Genomic DNA, 17,270 nt, shown 5'->3' with positions numbered 1-17,270 from the left:
GGGCGTGTTTAGAAATCCACAACTCTATGATTACCTAAGCAGTAGACAACGCTATTGTCTGGTAAAAAGACCAGGTTTGTTTGTCTAAGAATTCTTCGGATCCCTGTGAATCAATATTCCCACTCCAAACGAATTTCTCGTTTAGGTAATGTACCTAGGAAGCAAGTAAGGCGCGTTTAGATGGCCAGACCGAGAATCATTAGATTTGGATATTTTGCATGGCTACAATTGTGGCAGTTAATTATAACCCGCCTTGAAGGCAACGCACTAACGATTGCCATGGTCCCGATGACATTCTTGCCTCTGGTGGTACTAGTTCGCTGCAGGGCAGATTTTACAGCTAGTTGACTTTTCGGCCAGAAATATGCAGGATCTTGATGTGAGACTTGCATCGTGCATAATTAGAGTTTAGGCAAACAATAGAACCCAAGCTCTTATCTATTACTTTGCACTAAATAGCAACTGGCTGCACCGTACCTTAAACGCAGAAATGCAGATCCTAACGTTTGAGACATTTGGTTTTTTGCTCTTGGACAATCTCTAGTGCCTTTCCGTCCACTGTGAGGAGACTATAAAAAGCCTCAGATTTCCATAGTAGCTGTATCCGTATGAAGATTCAAAACCTAGCCGCCTCACTATTGTCTCTCGCTGCTACCGTCTGGGCGCATGATTCTCATCATGAGGCCCATCATGATGACCCTCACGGGGGACCTCACGGGGGACCCCACGGGGGCCCTCATTGGCCTCCTCACCCTGGTTACCATCACAACACCACGTTGAGTACGCACAGCAAGCCTGTGCCTAGTCACTTGCCAAAGCCTTCACCAACTGCTGGCGGCTCCTTCAATGATACCCATATTATCTTCAAGCTCACTGTTCCATGTTCGCTTGGCTCTGGCAGTCTGGACTGGTTCAGCGATATTTCCGACACCAACTACTACGGCTACCATTTCTTACCGGAACACTTCAAGGGATACCACGACCGGGAAGGCAGCTTCTCAGAAATCGAAATTGATGTGGACGGATCAGGTCCTACAAGATTGGAGGTGATAATCAGCGAGAAATGCAAAAGTCCTGATGACGTCATCCATGTGGAAATCGATGCCACAATCGTTCACTCGAAGCCAGGTTATATTGGATACTTCTTCCTCTACACGGAGGAGGAGTCTGGAAGTCACGAAAAAATCTCCACTCACCTTATCACTGGAGTGGCCACCGCTGCCAAGCAGACCCCAACGGCGCCACCTCCAGCTCATACCGATCCTCCAGAGCCTACAGAGTCTCCTAGCCACCACGACCGTAAACTGCCACAAGGAATCAAGTTCACGCCGGTGCCAACCCCAACCTTTAAGCCACACTTCAAAGAGCACCATTAATGTATCCAACGAATGAATACCCACAGGAAACTTCTTCCTCGCTCTAGACTCCGTATTAATGAACCTACGAGAGTCCAGATCGCGGATTCGAGATGTTGCGCATGATTTCGTGCCAGCATATTTTGTTTAATTATAGACCTTATCGACCTTATCTGAATAACCAGTAGACGAATCCGACTCGCTGCCAGAGTCGTCCGAGTAGTCCGAAACCGACTCCTGGTCGCTGGAGTCTGGCTCGTAGTCAGCAGGCTCGCCGTCGAACACCCGCACAAACTCGACGCGCTCGCCGCACCGCAAACACTGCCACGGATCTCCGTCCTCAAGCTTTGCCATCAGACACACATAGCAGTAGACGTGGCCGCAACTAGTCTCGAATGGGTTTGTGATGAGATGTTCGTCGATCGACGCGTCGGCCACACCAGCACGCGTGGTGTTTTGATAGCAGATTGCGCAGCATCGTTCGGGAAGGAACCGGTAGATGGTTTCCTTTTCATCCTGTTTCTGATCTGTCTGCAACAGCCGCACAACTGACTTGGACAACTTGGACATTGAGAGCATCGGCATTATAAATACGAGGAATTCCGTCAGCGTGTTCCAGACCAGCTGTCTGTCCTGGAACTCGTACGAGATGGTCTCCGGGTTCGACGCAAATGAGACTTGTGTGGATACGAGTGGCTTGTACCTGATGCGAAGAACTCTATTGACAAGATTTGGGTATTGTCCGTGGATCAGGAAAGCAAGAAAGTTGGCAAGCGAAAGGCCGGCGTACCATTTCTGGAGCGTAGGCAGAACTTTCTGCAATTTGGCCATAATCCTGTGTAAAAATTGATGCAATTTGGTGCGGTCTTCCTCATCATCGTCGTCTAGGCTGTACAGATGCGACTCCAGCTTTTTGTACAGATAAGACAGGATCAGATACGACAAAAGGGCGGTCTTCTTGAGTCTGGAAAGCTCCGACTTGGTATGTCTGCGTCGATCGCCACCGTCCGACATCACCAAATTCTGGAGTAGCAGACCATAGCTGCTGTTTTTGTTCCATATTGTCACTTTGAACACAAACAGTTCCAAGGCCAGTCGCAGCTCGTCAGAGTATCTGGAGTTGAGAAGCTGGAAAAAGCGCGGCAGTTTCGGATTGGAAATGGCCTCGTTCAGCTGCTTCGAAAGAATGTCAAAAATTTCATTATCGAGGAGCTTAGCGTCCACTTGAAGAACCCTGTTCGGGGGGTTCACCAAAGGAAACATGGAGATTAATGATTAGGCTATAGAATTATTTTTCTTCTCAGCGACGATCGACCGCGACGATTATCCACACGCCAAGCGGAGAATAATTTGTCCGCTGTCAAACTTTAAACCGTCAATCAGGGATCGTGGTATTCCTGCAATGCGGGCTATAGACAGTGTCCGGTGAATTATTAATTTCGAGAACTACGCCAGTAACGACTTAACTACCTGACTACCGAGGAAATTAGCAAAGACACTTAGTTGTCGATGGATAATATGTCCGTTAAAACCAAGAAACGCAAGTACTCAAAAGAGGGCTGTGTGGAATGCAAACGACGCAAAATCAAGGTAAGTATGCGGCTTGTATCTAGACTAATGCCAGTGCGACGAGGCAAAGCCCATTTGTTGGCACTGCAAACGGCTCGACAAGATTTGTGTCTATCAGCCTCCCAGGTCGTCGAAGCTTAAGGGCATATCTTTGACCAACGTCTCTCCCGTGGGATTCTATCCCACACCATATCGTGCGCCTGTCCACGTTCCGCCAAGCCATGCTCATGGATTCTACGTGAATCGAATGGGACCGCCAGTGCTAGGAGTTCACGAAAACACACATGCTTCGCCATCTGCGACCGCCATACCATATCCATCGGAGCCCTCGGGACTGAACGAACAGTCGCAGTCTCCACAGAGCAACTTCCCTCTGCAATCCTTGGGAGCATCAGCGAACAATCTGGCACACAGTCTCAACGATTTGCTGGAAAGCAAGATAGACGAGATTGGCGTTCCGAACGACGACAGTGAAATGGAGAGTATGTTCCGTATGTTCAAGCGCACAGAATACCAACGTCCAGACTCGACTACATCTTTGGACTCCGTCAACGGCTGGGGAGTTCCTGATTTTCTTACCAAACGTGTATCCATAGATTCTCTGCAGTTTCCCGGAGAACACAGAAAATATCTCGAGCTTTTCGACCACGATTACGTCCGAGTGATTATGCCTTTTCAGCCCTTGCCCCATTACAACCCGGCACGGGAAATTCTTTTAACATACGCGAACAAAAACAATTATCTTATGGCTGCCATCTTATCATGCGGTGCCCTGCAGAGTTTCCGCAAAACTCAAGACGAACAAGACGAGAAGAATTATTGCTCGTATCTGTCAACATGTTTACAGCTACTGTCCACTGTTCTTGCTGAGCAGGATAAGATCAGCAGCAATGTGGAGCCCATGCTACTCACCATCCTCCTGCTCACGTCGTACACTGCGATGTCTCTTGTACAAAAATGGAGACCGCACCTCTGTGCTGCAAAGGACCTGCTTTCCACATATGCTCCATTCAGCGAGGATCCGCGTCTTCGGCAGCGAAACTCCTATGTCGTGGCATTCTGTCGCAACTGGTATCTGTCGATAGAGAATATTGCCGGTCTCACTGCTCCGCTAGGTGGAGTGCTCAAAAACGACAGAGAGCTTGACCTCGCCATGTACGACCTCCCATATACTCGTGCTTACTGGGAGAGCATGATGTGCTGTCGCAGGGATGGTTTCAATTATCTTTATGGCTATTCCAATACACTCGGAGTGTCGCTTCAAAAATTGATCAAGTCGATAAAAATCATGCGCAGCAAGAAACATACCTCACCACAGTCACCCAACCTTTCCGCCTTTACAATTTTCGAGCTCACAGCCGATTTTCACAGAGAATCCCAGTTTGAGATCATCAGCAAAACGGGAATTGTGCCCAGAACTCACTTTATGCACCCTGATAACAATCATGCCCCACCATTGGGGTTTGAACCGCTCTCACCAGAATCAATCGAAAAAGTCGAGTATTCTGATGGCACCTACGACTACATCTCATGGTATGACGTGTGTCACCAGTCTTTTGTGATCACTGCGTTCCTGATCATTACCTCTGATTTAGGTCGGATCCCTAAAAGACACCCGATAATCCAAGAGCTGGTCCATCGGGCATTACATCTTCTCCGATTTTTGGATTCTGAAAAAGTAATGAGGAACTATTGTGTTCTCATGGTCCAGGTGGCCGTATTCTATGTTGGCCTAAACTGCGTGTACGATCGCGACCGTGAATTTGTCACTCGCTACTTCACCCAAATGAACAATCTGCACACAGCGTCGGCCTCCATTACACTCAAAAGACTCAAACGGAAGTGGGAGCACTATGACAAGATGCATGACGGCGACACCGGGACTTTTGCTTTTGAGCCGGACCTCGAGGAAGACGACTTCGGGGACGTGATGAATTATTAGGGCGACGTCGATCGGCCCATATCGGCGCAAATATTAAATTTTAAATTTTTAATTATTTAGCAAGATTTTCTGCGAATACAGAGTCGTCATGAATTCCCACGACGTTAAACGGCGAAAGACGGACTCGGGCACGTATTCGTCATTTCTGATAAATATGCCTCTTGAGCTCATCCGCTACATGCAGTTGTCTCGGCAGGATTTGATCAACATATCACTTTTGGACAGCTCCCACAGAGCAAAGTTTTATCCTCTTGTTTACGAAAGGGCGAAACTGACATGGCGGGACTTCAAATCTTTTGATGAGAGCTTCAAGTCGAAGGATCTCGTTCGCGCAATTCGCATTTTCAGCGACCTCAAAGACAAAAAATCTACCACCTACGGCGAATGGAACATATCGCTCAAGGGGATACTGGAGGCGTCTCCCAATCTTAAAGAGCTGGTGATTGAAGTTATGTCGTCGGCTCGGTGTTTAAAGTACCAGGATAATTTTGATACGGATTCGAGCGCCAAGATCGAGAAACTGAAACTAATTAGTCATTCCGGGGCGCCCAACGATGAGTCCCTTTTTGAATTGACTCAGCTGCAAAGATTCCATAACATCAAGCAGCTCACTCTCAACGGGTTTCTTCTTGCCAAGGACCAATACTTCTATCCGAAATTCAAAACTGATTTTAGCGACCTTAAAGAACGGAGCAGGGATGGCCGTCTCGTGTTTTTGAACGATCTGACCCTGATCAACTGCAAATGGGACCATCCATTCAGTCTTAGTGATGTCTTTTCGCCTGTCTACCCTTTGCCGAATCCGCTTCTTAAGTTGGAGAGCAACGAGTTTACGTCGCCGGAACGTCTCTCTCTGTTCTATAGCAAGAAGTCGTCTTCCTTTGTGGCTGCCGAACGGTTCAGATCTTTCATTGACAACGATGCAAACGAGCTTTTTCTTTTTGAGACACGCTTCTATTACAATTTAAGACACCTATCGATTGTGGTTCTCAATGAAGACTACAATGAAAACAAATACAACTACTACTACCCATGGCTTAACTGGTTAAATTTGAAAAGAATATTTCAGACACAAAACGAAGAAACGCATGAGATCGAGAATAAATCGATTTTGACCAACCTTGAGTCGCTCAAACTTGTTGGTTGGAGGATGGCTACGATGAGCGAATTACGCAAGGTGTTTGAAATTGGGAAGGAGCTCAAATACAATATGAAGCACCTGGCTTTGTACCTGGTTAGACCTGTTCCACACTTCCAGGAGGTTAGCGAGAAGGAGAAGCTGGAATTGCGCAAAGTGGAAGAACAGCTGGAATTAATTTTCAACAGCGGCCAAAACAAGCACACATGTATTTTTGAGGTTGGCTACGTGGAAGACTGTTTTACTGACGAGAGATACGTAAAAGAGTATTCGAAAAATAATGAATAACGAATATAATAAGTACGGAAACAACACCCCCCACATTCGTCCCGCGTTCCAAAAAGCGGGTCATGTAGTTTTTTTCCCCAGGTGCGAAAGTACTAAACTTCGCGGCCGTTTTGTCATCTCGTGCAATTTTATTGGCCAGTCGACAGGGTGCGTCAGGATAATATCACGCGCATGAGGGGATGACCTGTAACGGGTTCCGAGTCGCAAAGTAATAAGTCTCTAAAATATGGTAGTACGTAGTCTCAAACGACGGTTCGAAGCCACTTTCCAGCTCTCGCAAGTCAGAGACCCGAGGCCTATCGGTTTGAGAACCGGATATAGGCCATATCGGTTCTCTCCACCAGCTATTCATCGATGCTATTTTTTTGTCAAGTTTTATTGTTCGCACACCCCGTGCCGGAAAGATATAAACTGGATCCAAGAAATTCTGAAAACCGGAAATAACACCATTTGTATATATAAATATTTTCTCTCCGAATTTCCCTTCCGTTTTGTAACCATTCTTTTTTATCATGTCTGCCATTCTCAAGCAAAGAGTCCGCTACGCTCCATATCTCAAGAAGCTTAGAACCGCTGAAGAGTGTATTCCTCTATTCCAGCACGGCCAATACCTCGGATGGTCGGGCTTCACCGGAGTGGGAGCCCCTAAAGTCGTTCCTCAAGCTCTTGTGGATCACGTTGAAAAGAACAATTTGCAGGGCAAATTGGCCTTCAACTTGTTTGTGGGTGCCTCTGCCGGTCCAGAAGAATCACAATGGGCTCAAAATGACATGATTTTGAGACGTGCGCCTCACCAAGTCGGCAAACCGATCGCCGCTGCGATCAACTCCAACAAAACCCAATTTTTCGATAAACACTTGTCTATGTTCCCTCAAGACCTTACTTACGGTTACTACACCATGGACAAATCCAATGATCTTTTGGATTACACCATCATCGAGGCAACTGCCATCACCGAGGACGGCGCTATTGTGCCAGGTCCAGCTGTCGGTGCCTCTCCTGAGATGTTGAGCTGCTCCGACAAGATCATCATCGAGGTCAACACCGCCACGCCATCTTTCGAGGGATTGCACGACATTGACATGCCAGAACACCCACCTTTCAGAAAACCATACCCATACACCTCTGTTGACCACAAGAACGGTTTGCACGCCATTCCGGTCGATCCATCTAGAGTCGTGGCCGTCGTCGAGTCCACCACTCCAGACAGAGTCCCAGACCCAGCGCCTTCTGATGAAACGTCAAAACGGATTGCCAGCCATCTGATTGAGTTTTTTGAGCACGAGGTCAATGCTGGTAGAATGCCAGACAACCTGCACCCATTGCAGTCCGGTATTGGTAACGTTGCTAATGCCATCATCGGGGGACTGGCAGACTCCTCGTTCAAGAACCTGACTGTTTGGACAGAGGTTTTGCAGGACTCGTTCTTGCCATTCTTCGAGACAGGAGCCATGGAGTATGCTACTGCCACCTCCATCAGGCTGTCGAAGGACGGATTCAAAAAGTTCTTCGACAACTGGGACCTCTTCTCGAAGAAATTGTGTCTGAGATCGCAGGTTGTGTCGAATTCCCCAGAAATAATCAGAAGACTCGGTGTCATTGCTATGAACACACCAGTCGAGGTGGACATCTACGCGCACGCCAACTCAACCAACGTGAATGGATCCAGAATGCTGAATGGACTGGGAGGATCGGCTGATTTCCTGAGAAACGCCAAGCTTTCGATCATGCACACTCCAGCAGCCAGACCTACCAAGACAGACCCTACCGGAATTTCGTGTGTTGTTCCATTTGCTTCACACATTGACCAGACCGAGCATGACTTGGACGTGATTGTGACCGATTTCGGTCTTGCCGACCTCAGAGGATGCTCGCCAAAGGAGAGGGTCAGCAAGATCATCAACAAGTGTGCTCACCCAGACTACAGAGCACAGTTGCAAGACTACTATGACAGAGCCCTGTTCTACTGCGAGAAAAAGAAGACGATGCACGAGCCACACATTTTGAAGGACGCTTTCAAGATGCACATTAATTTGCAGGAAAATGGCACTATGAAGTTGGACAGCTGGGACGTCAAGTTTTAGAGCTGTTTTCGCGAGCTAGGATTTAGAATGAAATCATATATAGCGTATTCTCCAATCATAAAAAAGTTGAATCCGACAGTAATCCTTACACCTGCTTTGCACCGAGTTTTCAGTGTTGACGAAAAATCGTTTCCCCAATAACCTCCTCATGTCTGTGGAAGAACTGAAAGAGTCGGTCGAGAAGCTCGAAAACAGAATCAGAGCCTTGGAATCCAAGGCCGGTCTGACTACCAAGTTGCCAGCTGCCCTTAGAATGGTGCTCATCGGACCACCGGGAGCAGGAAAGGGTACCCAGGCACCAAACCTCAAAGAGAAATTCTGTGCTTGCCACCTGGCTACAGGTGACATGCTGCGTTCACAGGTCGCCCAGAAGACTCCCTTGGGATTGGAGGCCAAGAAAATCATGGACCAGGGTAAGCTTGTGTCCGACGAAATCATGGTCAACATGATCAAGGACGAGCTGGCCAACAACCAGGAGTGCAAGAACGGCTTCATTCTTGATGGCTTCCCTAGAACCATTCCCCAGGCTGAGAAGCTGGATCAGATGTTGGCTGAGAACAAAACTCCTTTGCAAAAGGCCATTGAGCTCAAGATTGACGACGAGCTGCTTGTTGCCAGAATCACCGGTAGACTTGTCCACCCAGCTTCGGGAAGATCTTACCACAAGATCTTTAATCCTCCTAAGGAGGCCATGAAGGATGATGTCACTGGGGAGCCATTGATCCAGAGATCCGACGACAACGTCGAGGCCCTGAAGAAGAGACTGGTCACCTACCACGAGCAAACCGAGCCAATTGTCGAGTACTACAAGAAGGCCGGTATCTGGTCCGGGATCGATGCCTCACAATCGCCAAAGACCGTTTGGGCTGATATCCTGAAATGTCTGGGTCAGTAAAGTTGCCCGTAATTTGGCAGAGTGTAAAAACAAGTTGTCTATATAAAAATACAACCTCTATTTTGCCATGTCTTTTATATTCAAGTCGCCGCTGGACATAGAGCTTCGTCTTGACGGAGAGGACTCGCGTGAGACAGTGGAACAGAAAGGCATCAAGGGACGCAAGGAGAAGCTCCCATTGTACAAGGACGGCGAGACCGTTAAGGGCCAGGTGACCATAAGAACCAGAGACAACAAAAGGGTGGAGCACACAGGAATCAAAATTCAGCTTTTAGGCACGATAGAAACCAACAATGATGGCCTGGTGACCGACAATTTCCTGTCAATGGCGCACGAGCTTGCCAGTCCCGGGGAACTGAGGCATCCAGAGACCTTTCCGTTCGAGTTCAGAAACGTCGAGAAACAGTACGAAAGTTACCGCGGCATCAATGTGCGTTTGCGGTACTATCTCAAAGTGACCGTTTCGCGCAAGTCAGCAGATGTGATCAGAGAGAAAGAGCTCTGGGTGTACCAGTACCAGGACCCCCAGAGCGCAGATTCCGAGAGCGTGGTGCCCACAAGCTCGGTGAAAATGGATGTGGGGATTGAGGATTGTTTGCATATTGAGTTTGAGTACTCGAAGAATAAATACTCCCTGAAAGACGTGATTGTGGGAAGAATATACTTTCTGCTAGTGCGGCTCAAAATCAAGCACATGGAGCTCTCGCTCATACGAAGAGAGTCGTGCGGAGCGCCTCCGAACCAACTGAATGAGAGCGAGACCGTTGTCAAGTTTGAAATTATGGATGGGGCGCCCGTCAGAGGAGAGACGATTCCAATAAGATTGTTCCTGGGTGGATTCGACCTGACGCCGACGTATAGAGACGTCAACAAGAAATTTTCCACGAGAACGTTCCTCAGCCTGGTCTTGATAGACGAGGATGCTCGTCGGTACTTTAAACAGAGCGAAATCATACTGTATAGGGAAAAGAACGAATAGCCCCCGTTGACCAAGGCTGTGCACGAGCTTTAATTATTTTTCCGCACTATATACTAACGGCTGTGTAGAAAGATCTTGAACATGTTCAGTTTTGCGCGCGTGGAAAAGTCCACTGCCATCCCCGTCCATTCCGACAAGATCGATCTGCCCGCATCTGTGCTGGAGAGTCTTGTGAAGCAGCACGATCCACTGCCGCATCCCCTGACGTTTCGGCTTGCCACCGCCACCAATGTGTGCTACGCCGGCGTACGCGAGTTCAGTGCTCCAGAGGACACCGTATTTGTTTCTGGCGATTTATTTGAGGCTTTAAAAGGGGAAGGTGGGTTCCCGGTTCAGGCAGAGCTGATTGAGCTGCCAAAAGCCACTGATCTGAGCATCAAGCCGCTTAAATTATACAAGAACATTTTGGACTGGAAATGGTTTTTGGAGGCAAAGCTCACCAAATATTATTGCTCGCTCACCCGCGGGCAGACTTTGCACCTTGAAGATGAGTTTGGCTCGTATGAGCTTCTCATTGACAAACTCGAACCGGCGCCTACAGTTTGCATCATAGACACAGACATCAACTTGGACGTTGTTCCTTTGAACGACGAAATGGCCAAGCAATTTTTGCACAGGGAGACTATCGACGCTATTCGCGTCAACGAAAATGCGCAAACCAATAAGCTGCTCAAGCTTGAGCTAGAAGACCACGAGCGTGTGCTTATCACTGCCGATACAGACTTTGTCGTTTCCAACCTACCCAATGTAAGCGACCATTCTTTTATATGGCACACGTTGAACGGTGACAACAAGCTGATGCTCCAGAGTACGTTTCCTTACTTTGAAAGGACGCTGTACCTGCTACCCTTCGGGCCCACGCTGGTTCAACTGTCGCCATACTCGTTTGAAACAGCCAATCCCGTCTCCTCAGCCAATGTGTGCAGCAACTGTGGAGCCACGGTAGCTGCTACCTCTAAAATAATGCACGAGAATTTCTGTCTGCGCAACAACGTCAAGTGTCCACACGGCTGTGGCAAGGTGTTCCTTAGAACCGTGCCTGAAAATCATTGGCACTGCTGCGAAGCGTACGGAGACGACGAAACATCTTTCAAGAGACACCAAAAATACTATCACGAGCCTGTACCATTGGAATGCTCGCGATGCTCACAGATGGTCTCAACCAGATTGGTGGACCACTGTGTGCATGTTGCTACGAGCTGTCCTTATACGTTGCATGAGTGTAGATTTTGTCATTTGATGGTGCCCAAGATGGAGGCCTCTACGGATGCTCTCCTTTCTGGGATGTCACAGCACGAGCTCGAATGTGGATCAAAAACTACAGAATGTCCAAGATGCAAGCGAAACGTCAGACTCAGAGACTTGGAATCGCATATGAAGCTACACGAGCTCAACAGAGTGTCAAAGCCTAAACCCGTGATCTGCTCAAATGTCAATTGCATTCGAGAAGCAGCTACTTCAAACGAACTGAAATTATGTGAATTTTGTTTTGGGCCACTATATTCACCTATCAATGATCCAACGGGCCAAAAATTGCGTAGCCGTGTTGAACGACGGTACATCCTGCAACTGAACTCTGGCTGCGGAAACACGTGGTGCAAAAATAAAGAGTGCAAATCTAGCGGGATGGCGTCCTTCAAGAACTTCGGCGAAATTCTAAACCATATTAAAACACAGCTGATGAACTCGTCGGTATTCTATTTCTGCGTGGATCTAGCAACTACCAAAAAATTGTTGATGGTCTCGCTGCTCTTGGATGAACACGAATATGATAGAGCTTGGATCTGCAAAGCGGTCCAAGCAAAAGACAATCTTGACGACGTCAGATCCTGGCTGAGTAATAATGCAGTGAGAATCGACGAGGCGTAATCTTACTTAAATAGCTTCGTAATAGAAACGGCACCTTCCTCATTCTTGTTCATGACTTTTGCAACGGCAAGTTCAAAGTCTTCCTGTGTAACGTGTATTCTTCTTTCCCTTAATGCGTACATTCCGGCCTCTGTGCAAACTCCTTTGATCTCAGCACCAGAGCAGCCGTTCATCTTCTCTGCGATTTTCATAAGATCGATTCCTCTTGTCAAGTTCATCGACCTCGAGTGAATCTTAAGAATATCGGTTCTAGCGTTCAATGTTGGTGGTGGAAATTCAATCTTTCTGTCAATTCTTCCCGGTCTTAGAAGTGCAGGATCCAGAATGTCCAACCTGTTGGTAGCCATGATGATTTTAATGTCTTTCGACGATTCAAAACCGTCCAGCTGATTCAACAGCTCCAACATGGTTCTTTGCACTTCAGAGTCGCCTCCACCCGAAGAACTCTCCACTCTCGAGGATCCAATAGAGTCGATCTCGTCCATGAAAATAATGGAAGGGGCGTGTTCCCTGGCCATCACAAACAATTCTCTAACCATTCTTGATCCCTCACCAATGTACTTCTGAACTAGCTCCGATCCTGAGACTCTAATGAATTTACAGTCTGTGTGGTGAGCCACCGCCCTTGCCAACAACGTTTTTCCTGTTCCCGGTGGTCCGTACAAGATCACACCCTTCGGCTGAGCGATACCCAGACTCTCAAATAATTCAGGGTGCTTCACCGGAAGCTCAATCACCTCCTTGATTTCTTTGATCTGCTTGTCAAGACCGCCAACCATGTCGTAGGTGGAGTCAGGAACTTTTTCAACCATCATGAGCGAGACCAATGGGTCCACTTTGTTAGGCAAAATTTGGTGCAATTCATATGTGTCACTTCTAAGACAGACCCGCAAACTTGGGGTGATCTTCTTGATATCGATGTCATTCGCCACGTTCACGACATACTTTCCCTCTGGGTGAACTTTCACTAAAACTTTCTTCTTTCCCATAACCTTCACAACCTCCCCCACATAGGAACCCGGCTCTTGTAAAAGCTTCAACTCGTCTTTTAGAGCTCTGACTTTGGCGTTCAATGCATTTCTTTGTGCCTCCAGTCTTCTCAGATTTTGCGTCTTATCGTTGACTTGAATCTCAAAATCCTGTATCTTCTGTTTGAAAAATGGCTTGATGCCTGCTTCGTGTGACGCTGCGGTCGCCATTTTGCAATTGATTGAGTTTTCGAAAAGAACCTTTCTTCACAATCGTTGATTTTATTTTGGTGGCGAATGGAAAAATATGGGTCGGTGTAAAGGTGCAGCCAGCAACTGCTGATAAATATACATGCTTTTCCGTTTGTGGCTCTCAGGTCTCGTGTTCACCGGCCTCGCAACATGCTTCCAATCGTATTGTAAGTGCGATTGCGAGGTGAACTACGAGATCCTCGAGCTGGAAACCGCTCATGGCTGTAGTCAGTGCACAGTGCAATATTGTCTGGATCAAAAAATTGACATGTGCAGAGATCCAGAGAACCGCGAATTGATGACGGCCTACTGTTTCCGTAAGTGCAGAAACCTAGATCCATACAGCTAACCACACAGAACGGGAATCTTACAAAGACATGGTGATAATTTACGGATTCTGCTTAATTGTTTTGGTATTGCTGGGAGCCATGGCAGCAAAATTGATGATTGGCAGAATTGGGTTACATCGAGCGTAAAGCTCGGCACGCTGAGCAGAACCACATGCAATGCTCACCACAATGGATATGGCTCTGCCGAACGCTAAAATCGTGGATCGAAAATGACTTTCCGGGTAACGGTGAAAATTTATTGAAAGCGAACAAAACCAAAAAAAATCTTTCTCTTGTAAAAAAGGTAATTGTACCAATATATATCTTATTTTAGGTATATATATCAGGAACTTCCTACTCGTAGTTCCTTAGAAACGTGTTTGCTCACGTGGAATCCGTTCGGTACCTTTTTCTTCTATCGGGATCGATACTCCTTTGGGAATTTTTCATCAACCCATTGACAATTTGATCATGTCGAATCCAAATAGCGTTCCGCCTACAGGGAACGCGCATCACCATTACAACTCCAATTACCACAAGAACAGGAGAAACAATGGCAGTTACAGTAGTTACAACCAGTCACATCCACAACCTCCATATTATCAGCAGCAAGGTTGGACAGGATATATGACCCAGCCATATCAGGCGGCCGCACCTGGTTATGCTTACAGTTACTACGCACCACCTCCGCAAGGAGTTCCAGGAGGAGCGTACTACGCGCCGCCGCCACCGGGTGCTATTGCTATCAGCCCTACGCTGCCGAACTCAGCGACCCACACCCCGGTGACAAAACCCGTCAACCTGAGTATCAAAAATAAGAACGGTGAGGCTGTTCAATTCAATAAAGGCCACTCCAAAACTGCATCTTTGTCATCTTCATCGTCGTCCTCCACGCCCGTTCTGTCCAAAGTTAACGCCTCATTGCCTGCTGTTCCGCCGTCAACCAGCTCAACGGCGTCTGTGCCGATGTCACCAAGCAAACCGGATGCTTCCCCAGCAAAGCCGGCTCAGCCAGAGGTGAAGAAGGCAAATGAGGAATTCAAGGCCAAGTTCCTGGAGCAACTGAGGCTCAAAAACTCTAAAGCTACTTCAGAGAAAAAGGAGGAGAAGTCGCAACCGACAAAAGAAGTCGAAAAAGAATCCAAGCCTGATGCAACCTCTGAAAAAAGTGAAACCCCTAAGGAACTACCTCAAGAGATTTCCAAGGAAGCTCCAAAACCGGTCGAGAAACCTGAAATTTCCAAGGAAGAGCCAAAGGAGCCTGCTAAGCCTACCGTGCCAACTGCATTTGTTGAGCAACAAAAGGAGGTTACCAAGGAGATCGAGAAGATTGGGGAGACCAAGGAAATTGAGGAGACTCAACCAGAATCCAAGCAAGCTGAGAAACCCGATGAGCTTCAGGCTGTCCCAGAATCTCCTATTGAGTCAATTCAGCCTAAACCTGTTGCAGCAAGCGCCCCCTCTGTAGACGAGGGAAAAGAAGAGGCACAACCTACACCTGTGAAGGAAGAACCAATAAATGCTGTTTCTGAACAAACAGAAGGCCCCGAGTCTTCTCCTGTCGCAGACAGCCAAGAGGATACCAAAGATGAGACAGCTGAGACATTAGAAGCTGCTTCTCCAGGTATAGACAAGACATTCGATATGACCCGCTTTTTCGCTCAAATTTCAAAAGCTACTCCAATCAAAGACATCTATGCCTTCCCCTACAAAGAGGGACAAGAGAAGCCTGATCCTAGATTGCAAAATGCTCCTAAGAATAAGTACAGTCCGCCATTCTTACTTCAATTCCAGCCGGTCTGTCAGTTTCCTGTTGATGACGAATGGGATGCCAAAGTGAGGTCGATCATTGATTTGGTTGGTGCCAAAAAAGAATCACGCGATCGCGGATTCTCTAGATCTGGAAGTCAGTTTGGAAGAGGCGGGGCAGGTTCGTCGAATGCTATGCCAAGAAGTGCCACCCTTAGAGGTGAATTTGGATCCAGAAACGGTTCGAGAGGCGGTTCTAAAAAGAAGATGGGTCTCGGGTCTCGTGAAAAGAGTCAAAGACAAGGATCCAAGAAGCCTAGAAGATTGGATGACGATAGGGACAACAGAGACGAGGAGACCGAAGCTGCCAAGCAAGCTGCTGAGGTCAAGCCGCTGGAAAAGTCTGCTAATAGATGGGTTCCAAGATCACAAAGAAACAAAGAAAAAGAGGTTCGTTACGCTCCAGATGGTGTCACTGTGATATTAGAAGAAGATGATGTGGATGCCAAGGTCAAATCGCACTTAAACAAGTTGACGTTGGATAACTTCGATACTATTTCCGCTGAAATCATCAAGATCGCCAACCAAGCGCAATGGGAAGATGACGTCAAGACATTGAAGCAAGTCATTGAACTCACTTTCGCCAAGGCTTGTGACGAGCACTTGTGGTCTTCTGTTTACGCAAAACTGTGTTTGACGCTTTGTACAGATATTTCTGAAGACGTTGAGGATAAATCTCAGCCTCGGCCAGAACAAGTTCCAAAACGTGTCTACTCCTCTGGATTGGTTCGGAAGTTGTTGTTGTCTAGATGTCAAGCAGAATACGAAAAGGGCTGGTCTGATAAATTGCCAACCAACGAGGACGGTACTCCATTAGAGCCAGAGATGATGTCTGATGAATACTATAAGTTGGCAGCGGCCAAGAGAAGAGGTTTGGGACTTGTCAGGTTCATTGGTGAGCTGTACTACCTAAACTTGCTTTCGGAAAAGATTATCATCAAGTGTCTTGTTGATCAGCTTTCCGACTCCGACTCTCCAAGTGAGGACACTTTGGAGACTTTGACACAACTATTGACAACAACTGGTGCCAAGCTTGACTCCAGCAATAGAGGCCCACTGGACTTTGCATTCGAAAAAATTAACCACATCATTAATAACTGTCAGCTGTCATCTAGAATCAAGTTCAAGCTTATGGATCTTTGTGATTTGAGAGCAAACAGATGGGCAGATGCTAAGACAAATGCTGGCCCAAAGACTATTGCCGAAATTCACCAAGAGGCGGAGGCTAAGCGTTTACAAGAGGAAAGAGATGCCATCAGAAGGCGTAAAGCTGACCCAAGATCAGGCTCTTCGAGATCCAACAGCTCGAGATCCAATTCAAAATGGGGAAACAGCAATCAAATTTCCTCTAATGACATATCAAAAGTTGGTGTTGTGAGAAACTCATCGGAAAGATCTCTCGGACCTTTCAACAAGCAGAAAAGCAAGCTGTCCTCTTCTAAACTGAGCCAGCAGCAATTTACCACGGTGCCGTCTGCTGGTTCTGGTAACTCTTCTGGCGCCTCAAGCGGACAGAAAGGTGCGGGCACTCCTCCTGACGAGCCAAGAGAGGCATCCAGGAATATCTTTGCTGCTTTGGGCGACCATGAAGACGAAGACAGTGATAGAGAAGCAGAAGACCACGAACCAGAACCAGAGCATGAAGGAGCTGATATCTCTTCCGCACATCACGAAGGTATCTCTGCTGCGGCAGATCCGGAGTCACAAGCTTGAAACCGGAAACGAGAGCGAGCGTAGGCGCTTAGCTTCACGTCAAGTTTTCTCCATTTCAGGGTGAGCTCTACGGTTCACGT

At 47.4% G+C, this 17,270-nt stretch overlaps 10 protein-coding genes across 10 annotated transcripts; 8 read left to right on the top strand and 2 right to left on the bottom strand.

The window, feature by feature from the left end:
• Nucleotides 1–608: 608 nt before the first annotated feature.
• HPODL_04255 (putative secreted protein) lies at nucleotides 609–1,376 on the top strand (the record flags this gene model as incomplete). The annotated part of the gene is made up of 1 exon (XM_014079047.1): nucleotides 609–1,376. The coding sequence occupies one exon, from the start codon at nucleotides 609–611 to the stop codon at nucleotides 1,374–1,376; it is 768 nt and encodes a 255-aa protein (XP_013934522.1).
• A 126-nt stretch (nucleotides 1,377–1,502) lies between these two features.
• HPODL_04254 (Peroxisomal membrane protein PEX2) lies at nucleotides 1,503–2,618 on the bottom strand (the record flags this gene model as incomplete). Its single annotated transcript, XM_014079046.1, has 1 exon — nucleotides 1,503–2,618. One exon carries the CDS (start codon nucleotides 2,616–2,618, stop codon nucleotides 1,503–1,505), a length of 1,116 nt encoding a protein of 371 aa, XP_013934521.1.
• A 246-nt stretch (nucleotides 2,619–2,864) lies between these two features.
• On the top strand, nucleotides 2,865–4,866 carry HPODL_04253 (putative membrane protein; the record flags this gene model as incomplete). Its single annotated transcript, XM_014079045.1, has 2 exons — nucleotides 2,865–2,945; nucleotides 2,980–4,866. The coding sequence occupies 2 exons, from the start codon at nucleotides 2,865–2,867 to the stop codon at nucleotides 4,864–4,866; spliced, it is 1,968 nt and encodes a 655-aa protein (XP_013934520.1).
• An 88-nt stretch (nucleotides 4,867–4,954) lies between these two features.
• HPODL_04252 (uncharacterized protein) lies at nucleotides 4,955–6,292 on the top strand (the record flags this gene model as incomplete). Its single annotated transcript, XM_014079044.1, has 1 exon — nucleotides 4,955–6,292. The coding sequence occupies one exon, from the start codon at nucleotides 4,955–4,957 to the stop codon at nucleotides 6,290–6,292; it is 1,338 nt and encodes a 445-aa protein (XP_013934519.1).
• A 512-nt stretch (nucleotides 6,293–6,804) lies between these two features.
• HPODL_04251 (Acetyl-CoA hydrolase) lies at nucleotides 6,805–8,376 on the top strand (the record flags this gene model as incomplete). Its single annotated transcript, XM_014079043.1, has 1 exon — nucleotides 6,805–8,376. The coding sequence occupies one exon, from the start codon at nucleotides 6,805–6,807 to the stop codon at nucleotides 8,374–8,376; it is 1,572 nt and encodes a 523-aa protein (XP_013934518.1).
• A 148-nt stretch (nucleotides 8,377–8,524) lies between these two features.
• On the top strand, nucleotides 8,525–9,271 carry HPODL_04250 (Adenylate kinase 1; the record flags this gene model as incomplete). The annotated part of the gene is made up of 1 exon (XM_014079042.1): nucleotides 8,525–9,271. The coding sequence occupies one exon, from the start codon at nucleotides 8,525–8,527 to the stop codon at nucleotides 9,269–9,271; it is 747 nt and encodes a 248-aa protein (XP_013934517.1).
• A 67-nt stretch (nucleotides 9,272–9,338) lies between these two features.
• On the top strand, nucleotides 9,339–10,250 carry HPODL_05258 (Vacuolar protein sorting-associated protein 26; the record flags this gene model as incomplete). The annotated part of the gene is made up of 1 exon (XM_014079041.1): nucleotides 9,339–10,250. The coding sequence occupies one exon, from the start codon at nucleotides 9,339–9,341 to the stop codon at nucleotides 10,248–10,250; it is 912 nt and encodes a 303-aa protein (XP_013934516.1).
• An 81-nt stretch (nucleotides 10,251–10,331) lies between these two features.
• HPODL_05257 (uncharacterized protein) lies at nucleotides 10,332–12,119 on the top strand (the record flags this gene model as incomplete). The annotated part of the gene is made up of 1 exon (XM_014079040.1): nucleotides 10,332–12,119. One exon carries the CDS (start codon nucleotides 10,332–10,334, stop codon nucleotides 12,117–12,119), a length of 1,788 nt encoding a protein of 595 aa, XP_013934515.1.
• Nucleotides 12,120–12,121: 2 nt separating this feature from the next.
• On the bottom strand, nucleotides 12,122–13,318 carry HPODL_04248 (26S protease regulatory subunit 8; the record flags this gene model as incomplete). The annotated part of the gene is made up of 1 exon (XM_014079039.1): nucleotides 12,122–13,318. One exon carries the CDS (start codon nucleotides 13,316–13,318, stop codon nucleotides 12,122–12,124), a length of 1,197 nt encoding a protein of 398 aa, XP_013934514.1.
• An 821-nt stretch (nucleotides 13,319–14,139) lies between these two features.
• Nucleotides 14,140–17,190, top strand: HPODL_04247 (Eukaryotic initiation factor 4F subunit p150; the record flags this gene model as incomplete). The annotated part of the gene is made up of 1 exon (XM_014079038.1): nucleotides 14,140–17,190. The coding sequence occupies one exon, from the start codon at nucleotides 14,140–14,142 to the stop codon at nucleotides 17,188–17,190; it is 3,051 nt and encodes a 1,016-aa protein (XP_013934513.1).
• Between the last annotated feature and the right edge of the window lie 80 nt (nucleotides 17,191–17,270).

The sequence above is a fragment of the Ogataea parapolymorpha genome, chromosome V (assembly GCF_000187245.1).
Source record: "Ogataea parapolymorpha DL-1 chromosome V, whole genome shotgun sequence".
NCBI lineage: Eukaryota > Fungi > Ascomycota > Pichiomycetes > Pichiales > Pichiaceae > Ogataea > Ogataea parapolymorpha.
This window is presented reverse-complemented; position numbering and strand designations above follow the sequence as displayed.